Consider the following 21,346-nt stretch of genomic DNA (forward strand, 5'->3'; position numbering starts at 1 on the left):
ACACTACGTTAAGGTGTGCATTCTATGAAACTAGCCTGCATCATTAGAGTGCCCCCTCGGGCTGAATTATGCAAGGACACTACACCTCTGCCACGATGTGTTCAGTCATCTGTAACCTATATAGGTTAGTCATGTAGACTACGATGCGACCCAGAATCTGTCCCACCTAAATTCAGGATACTGGTTACTGGGTAGACTTTTAATTTCCAATAGTTTTTTTTAGGGTTTTACAATATAGCCCCAATCTTATCTATCTAGCCTACAGAAATATAAAGGTATCAATATCTTACTGCATTCTATTTCATCACAGAGAGATTGGTCATGGCTTCAGCTGAAAGTATAAGAATAGCTGGTAGGAGTGGTCTGAAGAAAACTGGTTCATTTATTTAAAGGCGACTGTAAGTTAACTTTAGTCTTTACATTAGCTGCATTCCATTCAGTGCAGTGATGCGCCTTGAACGCACACGCAGCGTTGATATATGTGAGTGTTTCAGCGGTGCTCTCTGAGTTTCCAGTGAGACACACTGAGCTGAGGGTCCAGCTGCCTGCTTCTCTCTCTCTCTCTCTCGCAGAAGTGTTGAGCTCGGATCGTGGATGAGCTTCAGCAGCACAGAGCGCGAGCTGCGGACCGCAGACCCCGGGACTCCCGCGGAGAAGGTAAACCCAATCACATTAGTCAAAGCAGGGAAGCGACTGCCTCTCAAGGGAGTCAAGACATTGATCTTTATGGTCTCATTGCACCAGGATTATTATTTTCTTTTAACTAAGAAGAGGCAGAAACATATCCTATCAGACTATCTTAATTTCAATACCTACCGCATATTTGAAAGCAATTGCTAATCTGATGATATATGTAATGATTATGAACTCTTTTCCCACTATGGTGAATATACTTTTAAGTTTAATATATATATAAATCAATTAAAAGTCAGTGAGTGAAAACAGAATTGCCGATCTGTAGGCCTGAAATTTTAACTAGTCAAACTAATCAGGCATATACCGTGAATTATTATTAGTAAGCTATAGGCCTAGTAATAAAGCAGGGATTATTAATGCTTAATAAACTTCCTAGGCCCTATTTACACTTTAGCAAAGTCAGATTGAGCAGAAGACTGTCCTGGTTCCTATGTGTGTGGAAAGACATTAGTCTCCTGACAGTTCTCTCACAATTGGTTCCTGCTTTAAGTCTGGGAATGATTCAAACGGGCTATGTAACACATGTAATTATCAAGACATTACTTCTCTTTAAAAGTATTGGTTTAATAATTCTAATGTTTGTTGATCTTTCTCCCTCTCTTTCTAATATGTAGCTGCTGCGTCTGAAACGCTCGCTCACATTTATGCGGAGTAAAAGTGTGGAGAACTTCTTCCAGCGTTCTCAGAGCGATGCTTACCTACCAAAAGAGCTCTTCTCTGGTGCCATGCCTTCTTCCCCGCACCTGTTTACTGGGCCTGCACCTGGTAACAGCAGTGCTGTTTCGCCCTCCCCCAGCATCAGCCCGAGACCTGCTCCATTCGGTGTGCAGCCGCGACCAGCACAAACACACTCCTTCCTCGAGCATGTGTTCCGGCGACCCACCAGCTGCAGTCTGTGCAAGCTCATTATTGCAGGTAAGCAGGGAAGGAAAAGTTTTTCTATTTTTGCACTCGTGTCCTCTTTTTAGCAACTCTTGCCAGACTTAGCATTTCCTCCCACCTTTCTTTGTCTTCTCTGTATGATTCTCATTTATATTTGCCTGCATTCATAAGAAGTAACTGGAGAAGTGCCACAATTAAAAGTTCCAGAATTGCTCATAAAATGTATGAGATACAGTATAAAGTATAAAGCAGCTGTCAGAATAAAGTAAGACATCATGAGACAATATTAGGAGTTTCAGTTTTAGTGGGGGACTATGTTATGATATATTGAATAGCTGGACTGTTTGGGATGACTAGATTGAGTGGGTGGTTATCTATCATCCTTGCTGAGATACCTTCCAGTAAAGATGAGTTCTGTGCAGTCATTGTGGGATAATTTTCATGCTGAAATGAGAAATAGAATTGTGTACCTTTAGGATTCCCGGAAATACCCACGTGGCTGTATGATAGGTCCCAGTAATTTTGTTTATATCAAAAAATAAATGGTCCAACAACTAAGCCCTGAAGCACTTCCACCATGGACACTTATCCTCTGCAAGATTTTCTGAAGGATCATTGAAGTAAAATTAATTCTGGGGATCTACCGAGGGCTTCAAACTGGTCTAATGAACGACCTGAACAGTGAAAGAGACCTGATTAAAAACAATTTGTCCAAGTATTTCCACTGTGACAAGAGGAACGTGTCTGGTCTATACTTTTCTAATAGTATAGGTAATATAAGGTTGAAAGTTTCAGACCTCAAAAAAAAAAAAAAAAAAAAAGGATTGTTCTAACCAAGCTTCCAAACCAATTATTTTTACTTCTTCCACAATGTGATATCACACTGTAGTAGAAATTTTAACCTGACCATCTCTACCACAGCACATCACCAGCTACTTAACATTTCCATTCCCTGCCCAGCAGTTAGGTGACAAGGAGAATGACGCAATAACAAAAAAAGTCTGAGGGATGGAAAATGATGTGCAAATGCAAAATTTACTAACACTGACTGAACCTTAAGGAACATATCAAAACAAAAAAACTACGTAATAACCCTTTTAAATTCTAAAGCACATGAGTCTCTTTCCCGTGTCTTTTTAGGAAACTCTAAACAGGGACTGCGCTGTAGAACATGTAAGATGGGAGCTCATCTTTGGTGTGTTTCTGAATTCACAGAGAAACCATGCCAAGGAAAGGTACGTTTGATGTGTGCTAGTTCATATCTGCAGTAAAGTTTCCCTTTTCTACTGTATTATTGTCAGTTGTGTGGTACTAAAAAATTATTAGCAAAAAAACAAACAAACAAACAAATAAATAAATAAACAAATAGAATTTGCTTGGTTGGTCCAGGCTTGTAACAGGAAACCCATGGAGCACAGAGATGGCAATCCTGGTTATGACAGGGTGAACAGATGACTAAGGCGACTCCGGGGCTAGAGAAGATTATAGAGAAGGGCCATGACCACTGAACTCCATAGAATTAAATTTGGCTGGTATAGCTCACAGAAGTGAGACAGTCTTCTTTATGGATTTGTCTAGTCCCAGCCAAAACATAAACTATAAACTTGAGCTCATACAGTCCAGTTGCAATAGCAGCCTTCAAAATTTAACACAGCAATCACTGATGCGCCTAAGTCTCTGGTGGAAACTCCTGATTGATTAAGTGCCACAATTCAAAGTTCCAGAATTGCTCATAAAAAGTATGAGCTACAGTAGGAAAGAGATTAAAGTAGGACAGTTTCAGTTTTATAAGTTACATTATTAAATTGTGCATTCACAGCCAGGCATTTATCAGAGATATGTTACTTGAAAATTGTGGGGGCCCCAGTTCAGATTTGTTGACATACTGGACTAGATAGAGTAATATCAAAACATTCATTTTTATATAAGATAAAAGCAACAGTACAAGAAACAGAAACCCATGATATATATTATTATATTATATACAGGCAAATCTTTACATCCGCCCATCCTGATAAATCTATCAGTAATTGTGCAGATATTTAACAATATAAAAATATTGTTAGTATTAATATCATGAACTATTGAGATATTTAATAAAATAAAATTTGATAATAATGTAAACAGAAATTAATTATTTCTCTTTTGTGTATTTCTCTTTCTCTCTTCAAGTCTGGCATGTTCAAGAGGAACTTAAGCACACCTGTGCTGACCAATGATCAGTTATGTGCTGTAAAGACACAGGGTATGTGTGTATGAGTGATAAACTGATTTAATGTGTAAAATAATGAAATAGCATGATTAATTAAGCTAAAATTAAGGGATAATTTTTAGTCAACTTTTATGTGCTTCAAAGATATATCAGAGATATATAAGTGGCAAAGTTGTATTTAAATGGCTATATTTGGCTTATACTGACAAGTATACAAAAAGTCTTTGGGGCAAGTGCATGTTATCTGTTTCCAGTTATTTTAGCTGTAAAAATAAGACTCCATTATGCTGCTGGTATTTGTTGTGATATTATTTTTTATTATTTAATTGTAATCACAAGAACGCTGGTTTGCAGCTCAAATGTTTTTTAAATTTGCCACATTGTTATTCTTAGTTATTATTAGTTATTAGTTACTTAGTTATTTACCTACGATGATCAATAACTTGAAAATCTTAAAGAAAATAGTTTTAATAGGGATATACTAAACAAAAATATTATTAAGTATTCTATCTTTTTTTGATAGAGTAGCAAGTTAAATTATTATTTTTTCCTCACATCTTAGTATGCTTTACATATGAATTCTAAATAAAATTTGACGTGTAGTCCACAGAGGCATTGGACAAAATAATTTCAACACTATATTAGGGATTACAATTTTTCTCGATTGCTAAATCACAATTCATGAAACAATTCACCATTTGCTCACAACTATAAACACAATCTCAAAAACTACACACCAACTATCACAGTCTGCCTAGTGCAGGAACGAGGAGTGAGGAGCTGGAAGTGGGGACTGGAGTAGAGGTCTTCACAGTGCACCCGAGACCCGTCGACCTGGGACCCGACCTGGGACCTGTACGGGTTCGGATCTGAATCTATTACTACGGGTCTCGGGTCTTTTTAACACTGTGTGTAATACCCGTGTGATCGGAGTCAACTGACTCGGGGAACACCCGGCCGTGATCAGACACTGCTTGTGCTTTTTGTAACTTGCAACTTGTAAAATAAAAAAAAATAAAAAAGAAAGGATCCCTCTCTCTCCCTCTGCCGTTAGAAACATAGGGCGCAGACTCAGAGTTAATGCAAGTGCACGCACGGTAATAATGCTTGCAGACTTAACACACTCATATTTAATATATTTCAAATCAGCAACAAAATCTGTGGTGAACTGTCACATGAATGTTTTCTATGATGCTCAAATTGCATTAAAAAACATATTTTAGGTTGATCCAGCTAGCACGCATGTGCAGTGTCAAGCGTGTCATGTTTCTATGGCAACCAGTGATGGACACAATGACTTCAACTGCCAAACCATTTAAATTTTCTCCCATTTTTATAATAATATAAATGAACCGTTTTATCTTAAAGTATTAGTGGCCAGAATTAGACTCGACGCAGAGGTGATCAATAACTTGAAAATCTTTGCTACACAGAAATAGTAGCAAATTGATAACGTCAGTGGGCATGGCACTGAACGAGCAATCGTTATTATAGTTCAAAAGGCCAAACAGTCAAAGTTATTATGCGAGTTAACTCGAGTCAGAATGTACATGTGCACAGTTGCATTTTTTTCATCTGTCACCATGACATCAAGTGGACTTGTGAAGCTGAAATAATGAGTGGATAAAGCTTGGACTTGGAATAATGAGAGGAATAACATGGATAACTTTCTTTTCAGAGGATTGTAATGCATCACAGGCAGTCAGGTGCAAGGATGAAAGACTACAGCTTCTTAAATTAGGTAAGACAAAAAGTTGTATTTTTCACAACAGGTTTATGGACTTGTAATAGCATTTTAAGGTAGAATATGTGACAATCGGGTCTAGACAGGCCTGTGTCTTCCCGGCGGGTTCAGGTACAGCTTTCAAATAATAGGCAGGTCCGGGTCAGGTCTGGGTAGGCATTTCTCTACCCAGGTCAGGGTCCAGTTTTTGAAATAATAGACGGGTCCGGGTCGGTTTAGTGTAGTACATTACGGGTCTCTTTCGGGTTCGGGCATTAATTTTTGGACCTGTGAAGACCTCTAGACTGGAGCCATCTCTGGGCTTAACTTGGGAGCAGGAGGCCTCTCTGGGCCTAACGTGGGAACTGAGTTCTTGCCTGGGTTGAACTTGGGAACTGGAGCCCTCTTTGGGCTGGACATGGAAACTGGAGCCCTTTTTGGAGTGGACTCAAGGGCTGGATTCGACATTGGAGTGGACTCTGGGGCTTGAGCTGACACTGGAGCGATTTCAGAGGCTGGAGCCGACACTGGAGTGATCTCAGGGGCTTGAGTCAACACAGAAGGAGACTCAGGTGCCGGAGCTCTCATACTCCTTTTTTGGATTAAGGTGAGGGACACAGCAGCTGTCAGCTGAAGGCTTGGGGGTGAACTGGTTGGCAGGCTTGACAATGGAGTAGCCACAGACTTGACAATGGAGCGGCCAGGGCGATGGTAGTTGGCCCCAATCCAGAACAGAGAATTCAGTGTGACATCATCCATCGCTGTCTTAATGGCAAGCCCACACAAAATGCAGATCAGAAAACAAAACACTTTCTAAAAATTAACTGATTCCAGCAGTTCTTTAGGCAGACATCCTCCTGCTGCTACTTACCCAAAGACACTCCAGAGGTAACCTGCTGAAGGAGATCAGAGTATACATCAACATTAGTACTTTCTGACTCACCCAAAATATGTTTGTGTCCCTGTGCAGATTTAGGCAGCGACCCTATCAAGTCCATGACACTGGTGAATGGGACCTCAATGAACAGAAGCGGGATTAGGGAGTGTCGTTTTCGTGCAGGAGCCTATTTATTGGCAAGCAGGCAGTTCTGTCCGGCATAGGAATTGCACCAAATCAGGCCAGTTTTTCCCCAAGAGCAAGAACACTCACTTCCACCGACCAGGTACCTGGAGCATCAGAGATTGACACTGTCTGAGCTGGAACATACCTAGTGTCCCCATGGACACAAGCGATTGGAAGAAGAACCCGGCCCAACTTGGTTGTTCCCTGCACTTGAGGGCAGACCAAAGTGACACTGCTTCCAGTGTCCAACACAGCCTGAAGCCATCTGCCATTTATCCACACTTCTTGTTCCAGGACACCTTCAGGCACAGTCTAATGAATAATGCAGCCCGGCATCCACGTTCACCCCACCGGAGGATTAAGATCTGTAAGCATGGGTTTGTCCTTTTGTGTCCTTCGGAGAGTCAAGTCAAGTCAAGTCACCTTTATTTATATAGCGCTTTAAACAAAATACATTGGGTCAAAGCAACTGAACAACATTCATTAGGAAGACAGTGTGTCAATAATGCAAAATGATAGTTAAAGGCAGTTCATCATTGAATTCAGTGATGTCATCTCTGTTAAGTTAAATAGTGTCTGTGCATTTATTTGCAATCAAGTCAATGATATTGCTGTAGATGAAGTGACCCCAGCTAAGCCAGAGGCGACAGCGGCAAGGAACCGAAACTCCATCGGTGACATAATGGAGAAAAAAAACCTTGGGAGAAACCAGGCTCAGTTGGGGGGCCAGTTCTCCTCTGACCAGACGAAACCAGTAGTTCAATTCCAGGCTGCAGCAAAGTCAGATTGTGCAGAAGAATCATCTGTTTCCTGTGGTCTTGTCCTGGTGCTCCTCTGAGACAAGGTCTTTACAGGGGATCTGTATCTGCGGCTCTAGTTGTCATGGTCTCCGCTGTCTTTCAGGGCTGTAGAGGTCCTTTCTAGGTGCTGATCCACCATCTGGTTTGGATACGTACTGGATCCGGGTGACTGCAGTGACCCTCTGATCTGGACACAGACTGGATCTGGTGGCTATGGTGACCTCGGAATAAGAGAGAAACAGACAAATAGTAGCGTAGATGCAATTCTTCTAATGATGTAGCAAGTACATTGGGTTTTATGGGAAGTTTCCCCTTCTGGTTTACCTAATTAATGCAGCCTACAAAAACCTTTAACGGATTTGGATATTAGAAGCATATTAGTATGTTATGTGTAAGCCAGGTTAAAGAGATGGGTCTTTAATCTAGATTTAAACTGCAAGAGTGTGTCTGCCTCCCAAACAATGTTAGGTAGGTTATTCCAGAGTTTAGGCGCCAAATAGGAAAAGGATCTGCCACCCGGAGTTGATTTTGATATTCTAGGTATTATCAAATTTCCTGAGTTTTGAGAACGTAGCGGACGTAGAGGATTATAATGTAAAAGGAGCTCATTCAAATACTCAGGTGCTAAACCATTCAGGGCTTTATAAGTAATAAGCAATATTTTAAAATCTATACAATGTTTGGTCATACTTCCTGATTCTAGTAAGAACTCTTGTTGCTGCATTTTGGACTAGCTGTAGTTTGTTTACTAAGCGTGCAGAACAACCACCCAATAAAGCATTACAATATTCTAACCTTGAGGTCATAAATGCATGGATTAAAGGGGGGGTGAAATGCTATTTCATGCATACTGAGTTTTTTACACTGTTAAAGAGTTGGATTCCCATGCTAAACATGGACAAAGTTTCAAAAATTAAGTTGTACGTTTGAAGGAGTATTTCTGTTCCAAAAATACTCCTTCCGGTTTGTCACAAGTTTCGGAAAGTTTTTTCCGAGTATGGCTCTGCGTGACGTTAGATGGAGCGGAATTTCCTTATATGGGTGCTAAGGGTGCGTCTGCCAGAAGAGCGCGTGCTCCCGTATAGCAGAGCAGAGAGAGGCTGTGCACAGACAATCACTGATCAGAGCGAGAGCATCGCAAAATGTCACAAAAGGAGTGTGTTTTTGGTTGCCAGGGCAAGACAACCCTGCACAGATTACCAAAAGAGAAACAGCATTAAGGGACCAGTGGATGGAGTTTATTTTTACAGAGCATCAACGGAGTTGGGCAAGTGTTTGTGTTTGTTCCCCTGCATTTCGTTTATTTCTTAAGGATAATGCAATCCCAACGAAAAAGGGTCACGATCGTGTGTTGGAACCGCAGGCGGTGAGTAAAACTGCTTCAAATATCTCTGTGTTGTTAACTTAGCTATCGGCGCGTAAGCACATCAAGTAAACAACATGCGATGTTGTCATCAAACTGCATGAGTAAAACTGCTTCAAATATCTCTGTGTTGTTAACTTAGCTATCAGCACGTAAGCACATCAAGTAAACAACATGCGATGTTGTTATCAAACTGCACTTTTCACATGTACAGCTTAAAAAAAAAAAAAAAAAAAGACGACAAAGTGGAACTTAGTCATTTTCCAAAACCGCTAAGCAAATATATACAGTTTCAGTACATACCACATAGAGAAGCCTTTGCTGATGCTGCTCTTGTTAAATTTCAGCCTCTGGATCTGTGTCACAGCTTCCAGACTCGCTCAACACAAAATCCTACTCGCGCTCGTGATTCTTTAGCTCCGCCCACACGTCACGCCTCTAGGCGCTCGTGTTTTTCCGGGAAAAATCGGTACAGACTATCTTTCTCTTATGAATATAATAAAACTAAAGACTTTTTGGAGTTATGAAGGATGCAGTACTACTCTATAGGTACTCAAGATTAACAGGATATTGAGTGAAAACGAGCATTTCACCCCCCCTTTAACATTTCTTAATTTGACATTGAGAGCATAGGCCATAATTTAGATATATTTTTTAGATGGAAAAATGCTGTTTTACAAATGCTAGAAACGTGGCTTTCTAAGGAAAGATTGTGATCAAATAGCACACCTAGGTTCCTAACTGATGACGAAGAATTGACAGAGCCACCAGGTTTACTAGTGTGTAGTTCCCATCCATTCCTATCCACTCTCTGATGATGCCCCTACGAGTACATAGAACATCTCTCCCCTTGGTCCCTTGCTAGAGATGCTTTTGAAAGCTTCACTGCTTCCACAAGTTGAGCAATAGTGTTGGGGTTGGTGAGTCCCACAGCTCAATGATGAGGATGAAGAAGGGACTGCAACAGCAGTCTAAAGTGACTCTTTCTACTACAAACCTGATTCTAAAAAAGTTGGGACACTGTACAAATTGTGAGTAAAAAAGGAATGGAATAATTTACAAATCTCATAAACTTATATTTTAGTTACAATAGAATATACGTAGATAACATATGTTGAAAGTGAGACATTTTGAAATGTCATGCCAAAAATTGTCTCATTTTGGATTTCCAGAGAGCTACACATTACAAAAAAGTTGGGACAGGAAACAATAAGAGGCAAGAAAAGTTAAATGTACATATAAGGAACAGCTGGAGGACCAATTTGCAACTTATTAGGTCAATTGGCAACATGACTGGGTATAAAAAGAGTCTCTCAGAGTGGCAGTGTCTCTCAGAAGTCAAGATGGGCAGAGGATCACCAATTCCCCCAATGCTGCCGTGAAACATAATGGAGCAATATCAGAAAGGAGTTCCTCAGAGACAAATGGCAAAAAGTTTGAAGTTATCATCATTTACAGTGCATAATATCATCTGACATTCTGGGGGCAGCTGTGGCCTAATGGTTAGAGGCTTGGACTAGTTACCCGGCTTATTTAAAATGGATTGTGGCAAAGTAGAAAACTGTTCTGCGGTCAGATTAATCTAAATTTGAAGTCCTTTTAGAAAAACTGGGACGCCATGTCATCCGGACTAAAGAGGACAAGGACAATCCAAGTTGTTATCAGCACTCAGTTCAGAATCCTGCATCTCTGATGGTATGGGGTTGCATGAGTGCGTGTGGCATGAGCAGCTTCTGGACAGGCACCATCAATGCTGAAAAGTAAGTTCTAGAACAACATATGCTCCCATCCAGACATTGTCTCTTTCAGGAAAGACCTTGCATTTTCCAACATGACAATGCCAGACCACATACTGCATCAATTACAACGTCATGGCTGCGTAGAAGAAGGGTCCGGGTAATAAAATGGCCAACCTGCAGTCCGGATCTTTCACCCATAGAAAACATTTGGCTCATCATAAAGAGAAAGATGCAACAAGAAAGCTGAACAGCTAGAAGCCTGTATTAGACAAGAATGGGACAACATTCCTATTCCTAAACTTGAGCAACTTGTCTCCTTAGTCCCAAAATGTTTGCAGGCTGTTATAAAAAGAAGAGGGGATGCCACACAGTGATAAACATGGCCTTGTCCCAACTTTTTTGAGATGTGTTGATGCCATGACATTTTAAATCAACTTATTTTTCCCATAAAATGAGATGAGAAAATTGGATGATTTTCTCAGTTTAAACATTTGACATGTCATCTATGTTGTATTCTGTACAATACAATTGAAATTTAAAAACTTCCACATCATTGAATTCTGTTTTAATTCACAATTTGTACAGTGTCCCAACTTTTTTGGAATTGGGTTTTTACATCAGCTTCTGTTGCTTGGTCACGTAGCAGCCAGTGTCATATGATGTGATTTCAAGTTTTCCTTTCTCATTAGAATTTTACAAGCTGTTTGTAAATAGATAAGATCCCTAAAGTTGCAAAGACTAAAGTCTCAAACCCAAAGAGATATACTTTATAAAAGTTAAGACTTGACCACATGTTTACACAAAGAAAGAGTGCTTTATATTTTTTTTTACTGTATTATTGCCACTACCGCCCTGACATGGAGACGCTGTGCTTTTCGTTGTGAAATTGCTTTGTTTGGCCTTCCAAAAGAGGACACAACTAGAAATCAGTGTTTAAGTTGTATTTACAACACTGTTCCAGTACAGATATACCCAAATATTCAGATATGTGCAGCGCATTTTATGGAGGACAGCATCCTGAACCTGGGGAAGTAGCCAACAATGCTGTCTACACACAAAGTCTGTTTCTACAGTATATAGTGGGCAGTTCCAACTTTGTAAGTACAGTCAGGCGCTTCTGACTCACAGCCTATAAGTACTTTTTCATATTAAAAGTATTTCCCACTGACGATTCAAACATGAGTTTTGAGCATTGTAGAGTAGCACTTGTTGTTTGTCATTTCTCCAATCACAACATTGTTTCATGTTTACGTTGCGAGCTATGTAACGCAATGTGTAAAAAGACAGTATAAGTCATTATAATAAGTAATTATGTCCCCACTGGATGCAACAGATGCCTTGTTTGCAATGGGTTTTCTTGGTTTTGTATTGTTGCGATGGGACACATCATCACAGCATGGTAAGGGGCGTGACTTTTTTGTCAAACACTTGAGGCATTCTTCCATTAACAATGCATTGGTTTAGCTGGCCAATCAGCATACACCTCTCTTTTCAGACCAATGAGCTGTGTAAAAATGATACATTTCAGAAAGGCAGGACATAGAGGATAAACAATAGTGTACAGTATGTGGAAAATAATGTGTTTTTTAAACCCTAAACCGCATAAACACATTGCATTATACCAAATACACAAACAAATGTTCTTTTTAGCAATGTCCTATTGTGACGGTTGGGTTTGGGAAAACACAAGGAGAGGGTAGGATCCAATTGCAAGTATGGGTTTTATTTACAGAAGGGTAAAAAATACAAAATAAACAGTCATGAGAGACAAACCAAACAAAAAAGGGAACCGGATTAAACGGATAGGAAACTCGGAGGAACAAGAAGGTAAAGGGAAAACTCGGGAGACGAGCACAACTCACACATAGGGTAAGGACTCCATACAGATGACAGAGAAAGACAGCTATACATAGGGAGACTAATGACAGAGGATTGTCAGCACCTGTGCGATTCTAATTGGAGTGCAATTACTGTGAAGACAGAACCAGACTAGAGGAATTAAAGTGCCTATGGTGAAGTGCCTAAGGAGAAGTGAGCTCACTAGGGAACACCCAGGAAAACAGAGACTGACAGCGTGACATTACCCCCTCCCCTACGGAGCAGCTCCCAGATGCTCCACCTGAAACCCCGGAAAACCCAACAGAAAAAGAGGTAGGAGGGAGGTGAAGCGGCGGCGGACTAGGGGGAGGGACGGAGGGTCAGAAAACAGGGACAGGAGAACCAGATAGAATGGACAGAGACAAACAACCAGGTGGAAAGGAGAGACAAAGACAGGACAACCAGGTAAAATGGAAAAAACAGAGACTGAACAACCAGATGGGATGGAAAGGCAGAGACAGGAAGGTGTAACACAAAACAAGGAGTCCAGGAGGGTGGTGGACCGGCGGAGGGAAAAAGGGGAGGGACGGAGGGCCAGGTCCAAAGGAGGAAAATAGACAAACAAAGGCAAACAAAAACATGGGTAGTTGAGGACATTAGGTGATGCCCACCCGGGCGGAACAGAGGGCCATCACACCCATGTGGTCAAGGCAGAAGCCCCCCCAGGGCGGAGCGGAAGACCACCACGTCCTCACGGTCAAGGCCGGAGTCCCCCAGGGCGGAGCGGAAGACCACCACGTCCTCGCAGTCAAGGCCAGAGTCCCCCAGGGCGGAGCGGAAGACCACCACATTCTTGTGGCCGACCCCATGGGAGGACGAAGATCACCGGTGACTTGACTCAGTCCTCGAAGATCACCGGTGACTAGCCTTGTCTCTGGAGAGTTCATGGGAACCTGACTCGACTCTGAAAGGTCAATAGTGACAAGCCCTGACTCTGGAAGGCCATCGGTAACTAGCCCTGACTCTGGAAAGCCATCTGTGACTAGCCCTGACTCTGGAAGGTCATCGGTGACTAACCCTAGCTCTGGAAGGTCGACGGTGACTAACCCTGACTCTGGAGGGTCCACGAACACCTGACTCGACTCCGGAGGGTCAACCGGGAACTGAATCAACTCTGAACAGTCAATGGGCACCTGACTTGACTTAAGACTGCCTGTGGAGACGTGAGACACCTCTGCTTCGGGCACTGCCTCTGGAACGGCCTCGGGCACCGCCTCAGTCACCACATTGGGAACGGCCTCGGTCACCGCCTCGGCCTCCGGAACAACAGCGGGAACCGCCTCGGCCTCCGGAACAACAGTGGGCGCCGCCTCGGCCTCCGGAACAACAACGGGCGCCGCCTCTCGAACAGCATCGAGCGCCTCCTCGGGAATGACCTCGGGCACCGCCTCGGCCTCGGGAACTGCATCGGGCACCGCCTCGGCCTCGGGAACTGAATCGGGCTCCGCCTCGGCCTCGGGAACTGAATCGGGCATTGCCTCGGGAACTGCATCGGGCACCGCCTCGGGAGCTGCATCGGGCACCGCCTCGGCCTCGGGAACAGCATCGGGCACCGCCTCGGCCTCGGGAACAGCATCGGGCACCGCCTCGGCCTCGGGAACTGCATCGGGCACCGCCTCAGGAACTGCATCGGCACCGCATCGGGAACTGCATCGGGCACCGCCTCGGGAACTGCATCGGGCACCGCCTCGGGAACTGCATCGGGCACCGCCTCGGCATCTCGAACAGCATCGTGCACCGCCTCGGCATCTCGAACAGCATTGTGCACCGCCTCGGCATCTCAAACAGCATCGTGCACCGCCTCGGCATCTCGAACAGCATCGGGCACTGCCTCGGGAACGTCCTCCTGGACGGCAGCGGCCCGCTCGGGAACGTCCTGCTGGACGGCAGCGGCCCGCCCGGGAACGTCCTCCTGGACGGCAGCGGCCCGCTCGGGAACATTCTCTGGACCTTGAGGAACGGCAGACGCCTGTCTCCTCCTCCGTCCTTTATGATGGCGAGTCGGTGGCACCTTATCAGGAGACTCAGGCGTTGAATCGGCCATCTTGTGCTGTGGTGCTAGGCTGGCGGCCATCATGGGTTGTGGCGCTGGACTGGCGACCATCTTGTACTGTGGCGCTAGACTGGCGGCCATCTTGTACTGTGACGCTGGACTGGCGGCCATCTTGTGCTGTGGCGCTGGGTTAGCGGCCATCTTGTGCTGTGGCGCTGGGTTAGCGGCCATCTTGTGCTGTGGCTCTGAGCGGGCGGTCATCTTGTGCTGTGACACTGGGTCGGCGACCATCTTGTGCTGTGGTGCTGGGTTGGCGGCCATTTTGTGCAGCAGCACAGGACTGGCGGCCATCTTGTACTGTGGCGCTGGACTGGCGGCCATCTTGTACTGTGGCGCTGGACTGGCGGCCATCTTGTACTGTGGCGCTGGACTTTTTTCCCCTCTCCTCTCGGGACATACTGGGGAACTGGCAGCCCCCAACCGAATCCCGGGTCGACGGGCGCCCACAGTGGAGATCGCTGCCGGACCTCCTCCCGACTGTTTGTTTCCGGAGCGACCTCCCCTGGTTCCCCGGAACACCACTAGGCGAGAGCCCTCGAAGCCACCTTTCTCCCGCTTGCTGGCTGGGGAGAACATGGCAGCAGACATACCGCTGGATCTTTGTGGATGGAGTCCTTCTGTGACGGTTGGGTTTGGGAAAACACAAGGAGAGGGTAGGATCCAATTGCAAGTATGGGTTTTATTTACAGAAGGGTAAAAAATACAAAATAAACAGTCATGAGAGACAAACCAAACAAAAAAGGGAACCGGATGAAACGGATAGGAAACTCGGAGGAACAAGAAGGTAAAGGGAAAACTCGGGAGACGAGCACAACTCACACATAGGGTAAGGACTCCATACAGATGACAGAGAAAGACAGCTATACATAGGGAGACTAATGACAGAGGATTGTCAGCACCTGTGCGATTCTAATTGGAGTGCAATTACTGTGAAGACAGAACTAGACTAGAGGAATTAAAGTGCCTATGGTGAAGTGCCTAAGGAGAAGTGAGCTCACTAGGGAACACCCAGGAAAACAGAGACTGACAGCGTGACACATATGACCCCTTTAACAAGTCGAGCAAGCTGAGTGGCCTGAATTTGTACTGAGATGCCTGGCTCAAAAGTCTATTCATGCACTTTCTGTGGTCATATAATGCCCATTTTCCACAAGTTGATAAGATTCTTTAGGCTCTTAATGAAAAGTCTGTAAAATAGTTTGTTAAAAATTTCTCAATGGTAGTGTAGAATTTCGTTTTTTACCCTGTAAAAAAACTGCTCTTTCCAAACACGCTGGTTTGTGGAATTCTCATTTAATGCTAATGAGCTCTGCTGGCCCCGCACCTCTCTTCCATCTGCTCTCTGAGAGACGGTTTACTTGTACCACATTCATAGTGAAACTTGCTAATTAGCACATTATTAGAAAAGTGTTATGTGGAGGGGTTGGGATAAACTCAGATGCAGACTGGAAATACCAAACACAGGATTTATTAATCACAAAAAGGGAAAACAAAACCCACGAGGGGGAAAACACTGACTAGGGTGGATACAAAATAACTGAACAGGACTGAGTTAACAAGATAAACAAAGACTCAAAACATGAGAACACTAACTACAAATAAACACTCACGGATATACAAAGACTTCTCAAAGGGGTGACAAGGATACACTCTCTCTCACAAGGCTGACAAGTAGAAACACATATAAAGAGACAATGAACCGACAAAAGACAGAGCACACTAGGGGATCTAAATAGGGGAACTAATTAAGAAACAACAGGTGGCACAGATAAGGCAATCACGACAAGACTAGGATAACAAGGGGGGCGGGGCAAGGGAACGAGATAACACAAGCACATGGCCCAAAGACAAGGGCATGTGCTTGTACACAAAACACGGGTCTGACATGGCGATTTGCAATGATTCATTTAAATACATTATACTCACTGCTTCTGTAGGTGAGGCTGGATCATGAATGATTCACATGAACATAAACGCATTTAAGTAGATGAAGGGCACATTTCTTTCAGATCCAAACGTAAATTAATCCTCTGTGATTTCAGTCACTCAAATGTCGAGAGTAAATGACTACTCCTATGATCAGTATTACATCCAACAACAAAACACTTAAATCATTTAGAAGTCATGCTTGTCTGCATCTTGGACTGATGACGGCTCACTCAGGGCAGGTCTGTGGTAAGAGACAAGTCCAGTCTGTGCTGAAACACTGCTGTCAATCAAACAATTCGTGGTATCCGAACATGTGGTGGCTCGATTTGACAAAGGGGAATACAATAAAGAGATTACAAAAAACACTTGTTGGATTTTTATCATTATAGGGTGGTTGTGTACACAACTGCCAACACGCATGTCGGTTCAAGCAACTTGTAAAAGTGCATGTAGCAGTATATGGCCCCTTTAAGAACAATATTTTTTGCCACGTATTGAGTCTGAGCCATCATTTCTTGTGAATTTCTTGTTCAATTTCCTCTTTCAACACAATTGAAGCAATTTGCAGATTTTCTGAATGAAGATTCCAATGGATACTACTTAAAAGTTGTATAAATCTATTATAAGATAGTAAAGCTGTATTAAAGAGATAGTTCACCCAAAAATGTAAATTCTTCTAATCATTTACTCACGGTTAAGTTATTTATGATTCTTTTGTTGACCACAAAATATGATGTTTTGGTAACCATGCATGTGAAAGTACTTCATAGTGTTCATAGTGTTTTTTCTTCTTTTTCCATAATATGTAAGTCAGTTGTTACCATTGACTGTTTGGTTGCAAACATTCTTCAAAATATCATCTTTTCCTTTAAAGGCAAATGGTGGTGAAACAGCTTTTAAATAATCTTAATAATGAAATATTACCAGTTTTCCAGGATTTAAAATTATTTTATCCAACCCCCTTAGTACGTGAGGGGAACTAAACATGGTCTTTTGTACACAGTGCTTTTAACACACAGAGAAGCAAATAAATAATAATAATTGTATTGACATTTCTTCTTCTCACACAAAGGTATGTAGGTATTGTAACATGTTTCATTCACACTGGCTTCTATTATGAGCCACCACCAGAATAAATAATTTAAAATCTCAATACAAGAGATTTAAAGCCAGCAGTTTTACCGTGCAGCCCAAGACTGACCACTGAAGCTAAGCAGGGTTGAGCCTGGTCGAACAGATTTGTAAATTCGTGCAAGAAGACGCAAAAAATTGGGCCAGATGGCTAGCCCATCTTATTCGCTGTGTGCGAGGTCCCACAAGCCCCCACAGGGGTTTCCCCCTTTGAGTTTCTTTAGGGACCCCAGCCCCGTGGGGTGTTAGACGTCCTAAAAGAAACTTGGGAAGACGGATGCTCAGATAGCAAAAATGAAATTCAATATGTCATGGACCTGAGAGCAAAGCTCCATACACTGGGGCAGCTCTCTATGGAGAATTTGCTTCAGGCTCAAGGAAGGCAAAGCCGGTTGTATAACAGGTGATCTAAGCTTCGAGAGTTTGCACCGGGAGATAACGTGCGCAAAATGCCCAATGGTCCAGCGCCACGACCCAAGATGGCCACCAGTCCAGAGTCATGGCACAAGATGGCTGCTTGCCCAGCTCTTCTGCACAGAATGACAGCCACAGGTGACCTTCCAGAGTTGAGTCAGATTCCCGTGGACCCTCCAGAGTCAAGTCAGGTTCCCGTTGACCCTCCAGAGTTGAGTCAGGTTCCCGTTGACCCTCCAGAGTCAAGTCAGGTTCCAGGTGACCCTCCAGAGTGGAGTCAGGTTCCAGTTGACCCTCCAGAGTGGAGTCAGGTTCCAGTTGACCCTCCAGAGTGGAGTCAGGTTCCAGTTGACCCTCCAGAGTGGAGTCAGGTTCCCGTTGACTCTCCAGAGTCGAGTCAGGTTCTCGTGGACCCTCCAGAGTTGAGTCAGGTTCCCATTGACCTGCCAGAATCGAGTCAGGTTTCGGTTGACCCTCCAGAGTTGAGTCAGGTGCTCGTGGACCCTCCAGAGTCGAGTCAGGTGCTTGTGGACCCTCCAGAGTCAGGGTTAGTCACCGTTGACCTTCCAGAGTCAGGGTTAGTCACCGTCGACCTTCCAGAGTCAGGGCTAGTCACCGTTGACCTTCCAGAGTCAGTGCTAGTCACCGTTGACCTTCCAGAGTCAGGGCTAGTCATCGTTGATGCTCCGGAGTCAAGTCAAGTCCCCGGTGAAATTCATGGACAAAGACAAGTCACCGGTGATCTTCATGGGCAAAGTCCAGTCACCAGTATTCTTCATGAACAAAGTCAAGTCACCATTGATCTTCATGGGCAAGGTCAAGTCACTGACTATCCTAATGGGCAAAGGCAAGTCACCGACTATCTTCATGGGCAAAGGCAAGTCACCAATATTCTTCGTGAACAAAGTCAAGTCACCGTTGATCTTTGTGGACAAAGTCAAGTCACCAGTGATCTTCATGGGCAAGGTCAAGTCACCGACTATCTTCATGGGCAAAGACAAGTCACCATTGATCATCATGAACAAAGGCAAATCACCATTGATCTTCATGAACAAATGCAAGTCACCAATGATCTTCATGAACAAATAAAAGTCACCAATAACCTTCATGAGCAGAGTCAAGTCAGCATTGATCTTCTGGAATCCAGTAGAAACACCATGGGATTACCAGAGTCTCTTCAGGTCTCTGTGGAACTACCAGAGCCTCCGCACATCTCTGCTGAACTAATAGAGCCTATCCACGCCTCTGTTGAACTACTAGAGCCTTTCCATGTTTCTGCTGAACTACCAGAGCCTCTCCACATCTCAGCTGAACTACTAGAGCCTCTCCTCGGCTCGGCTGAACTACCAGAGTCTCTCCTCGCCTCTGTGGAACTTCCAGAGCCTCGTCACACCTCAGTCGAACTCTCTGAGCACCCGACTGATCCTGTTGTGGCCACAAAGGCTACCCTTAACTTGTTCATGTTCTCTGTTTCAGACTTGCCCAACCAGACTTGCCCTCCTGTTTATTCGGCTGTCTGTTTCGACCGCACGGATGTGGTGGTCTTCTGCTCCGCCCTGGTGGGCGTCACATTATGTCCTTCCTGGACTTGTGTTTTTGTGGTTGCTTTGTTTTTGTTCTTCTGTCTGTTTTCCACCTATGGACCTGGCCCTCCGTCCCTCCCTCTAATCCTCTGCCGGTCCACCTCCCTCCTGGACTCCTTGTTTTGTGTTGCACTTCTCTTGTCTCTGTTTCCTAATTTTACCTGGTCCTCTTGTCTCTGTTTTCCCCATTTTACCTGGCCCTCCGTCCCTCCCCCTGGTCTACCGCCGCTCCACCTCCCTCCTGGTCTCTTTGTGTCTTTGGTCTTCCCTTGGGTTTAGGTGGAGCATCTGGCAGCTGCTCCGTGGAGGAGGGGGTAATGTCACGTTTTCTAGTCTCTGTTTCCCTGGGTGTCCACTAGTGGGCCCACTTCCCCTTAGGCACTTCACCATAGGCACTAGAATTCCACTAGTCTTGTCCTTTCATCACAGTAATTGCACTCCTGCTAATTGCAGCAGGTGCCTTAACTTAATTGTCATTAGCCTCCCTATATTTACCAGTCTTTTCCTGTTGTCTGTATGGAGTCCTTACCTTTCATGTTCCCAGTCTTCTCGTCCTCCGAGATTCTTCATTGTCTTCCCGTCCTCCGAAAACCCCTTGTTTTCCTAGTTCCTGTTCCGTTCCCTTTCCTGTTCCTTCCTTTGTTTGTTTGTTTTGGACTGCTTTCTGGTTTTGCCCCTTGCTTGTTTTTACGACGATTTGGATTACCCCTAATAAATATCATACCTGCAATTGGATCTATCTCTCTCCCTGTGTCTCACTGGAACACGATCGTCACACTCACTGACATCATAGGTTTACAATCAGAATTTGCAGATGTGTTTCCGCCCCTGCCTGGTCGTACTAATTTGATTCAGCACCATATTGAGATGGAGCAGGCGTGGTAGTTTGAAGCCGGCCATACAAGTTACCTGAACACAAAAAAATGGGAGTAATCGAGGTGTCCCACAGTAATTGGGTGAGAGCGATAGTTTTGGTCCCTAAAACGGATGGCTCGGTGCGGTTTTGTATCGGCTATCACAGGGTTAACGCAGTGTCGAAATTTGATGCATATCCAATGCCACGGATTGACGAGCTACTTGGTTGGTTAGGTACGGCTCGTTTTTATTCAACACTGGATTAACGAAAGGATACTGGCAGATCCCCTTATCCCCCATGAATAAAGAAAAAACAGCCTCCACCTCGTCGTTTGGATTACACCGATTTGTGACACTTCCTTTTGGCTTGTTCAGGGTCCCAGCCACATTTCAGCTCCTCATGGATAGAGTCCTGCGGCCCCATGCTGTCTATGCCACTGCCTACTTGGATGATATCATCATCTACAGTGGAGACTGCCAGTGACATATGGAGCATGTGCGCAGATGGCTGTGGCCAACTTCCTTTCGAAAGGGGGGAGGGGGGGAGGTAGGACTGCAGGCCATATGGAAATATATGCGTGTGGCATGATTTGTTTTATTTTATTAATAAAGTACCCACGAGCCTCAGAACGCTGACCCTGATCTCCTTCCTTCTCACTCAAACGAACTTGAGATAATTAAAAAATTTAAGGAATTATTATTATTATTACAAAACATCAAGTCAAATTTTTTTCATTTATTTAAAATTTATTTAATTAATTATTTAATTCATAAAACATTGTCATAAATCATGTATTCATATTTGTCCACTGGAAATTTACTTCATATACAGAACAGTGAGATGTATTTCAGGTATGAAACATGAATACCTATAGGCACCTTACTCTATAGTAAATGAACACAGTATTTATTTAAATACACCCCCTCCATAAATTTTAATTCTAAAAGGAAAACTCCTATAAGTGCATAAGCAAATAAGGTCTCAACAATAACTGTCCATGCCTTTCACAGCTTTTGCAGCAGCA

At 43.8% G+C, this 21,346-nt stretch overlaps 1 protein-coding gene across 2 annotated transcripts in view; it reads left to right on the top strand.

The window, feature by feature from the left end:
• Positions 1 to 461: 461 nt before the first annotated feature.
• LOC127979206 (SH3 and cysteine-rich domain-containing protein 2-like) overlaps positions 462 to 21,346 on the top strand; it is a 73,263-nt gene continuing 52,378 nt past the window's right edge. The window contains exons 1-5 of one of the 2 annotated variants that reach the window (XM_052584524.1): positions 462 to 657; positions 1,311 to 1,611; positions 2,719 to 2,813; positions 3,751 to 3,823; positions 5,469 to 5,531. In XM_052584524.1, the coding sequence (XP_052440484.1) occupies positions 595 to 657; positions 1,311 to 1,611; positions 2,719 to 2,813; positions 3,751 to 3,823; positions 5,469 to 5,531 (595 nt within the window). In that variant the 5' untranslated portion in view covers positions 462 to 594. The remainder of the gene's footprint in view (positions 658 to 1,310; positions 1,612 to 2,718; positions 2,814 to 3,750; positions 3,824 to 5,468; positions 5,532 to 21,346) is intronic. The other variant, XM_052584525.1, reaches the window with a different exon arrangement.

Source organism: Carassius gibelio, chromosome B19, assembly GCF_023724105.1.
Source record: "Carassius gibelio isolate Cgi1373 ecotype wild population from Czech Republic chromosome B19, carGib1.2-hapl.c, whole genome shotgun sequence".
In the NCBI taxonomy this organism is placed as follows: domain Eukaryota; kingdom Metazoa; phylum Chordata; class Actinopteri; order Cypriniformes; family Cyprinidae; genus Carassius; species Carassius gibelio.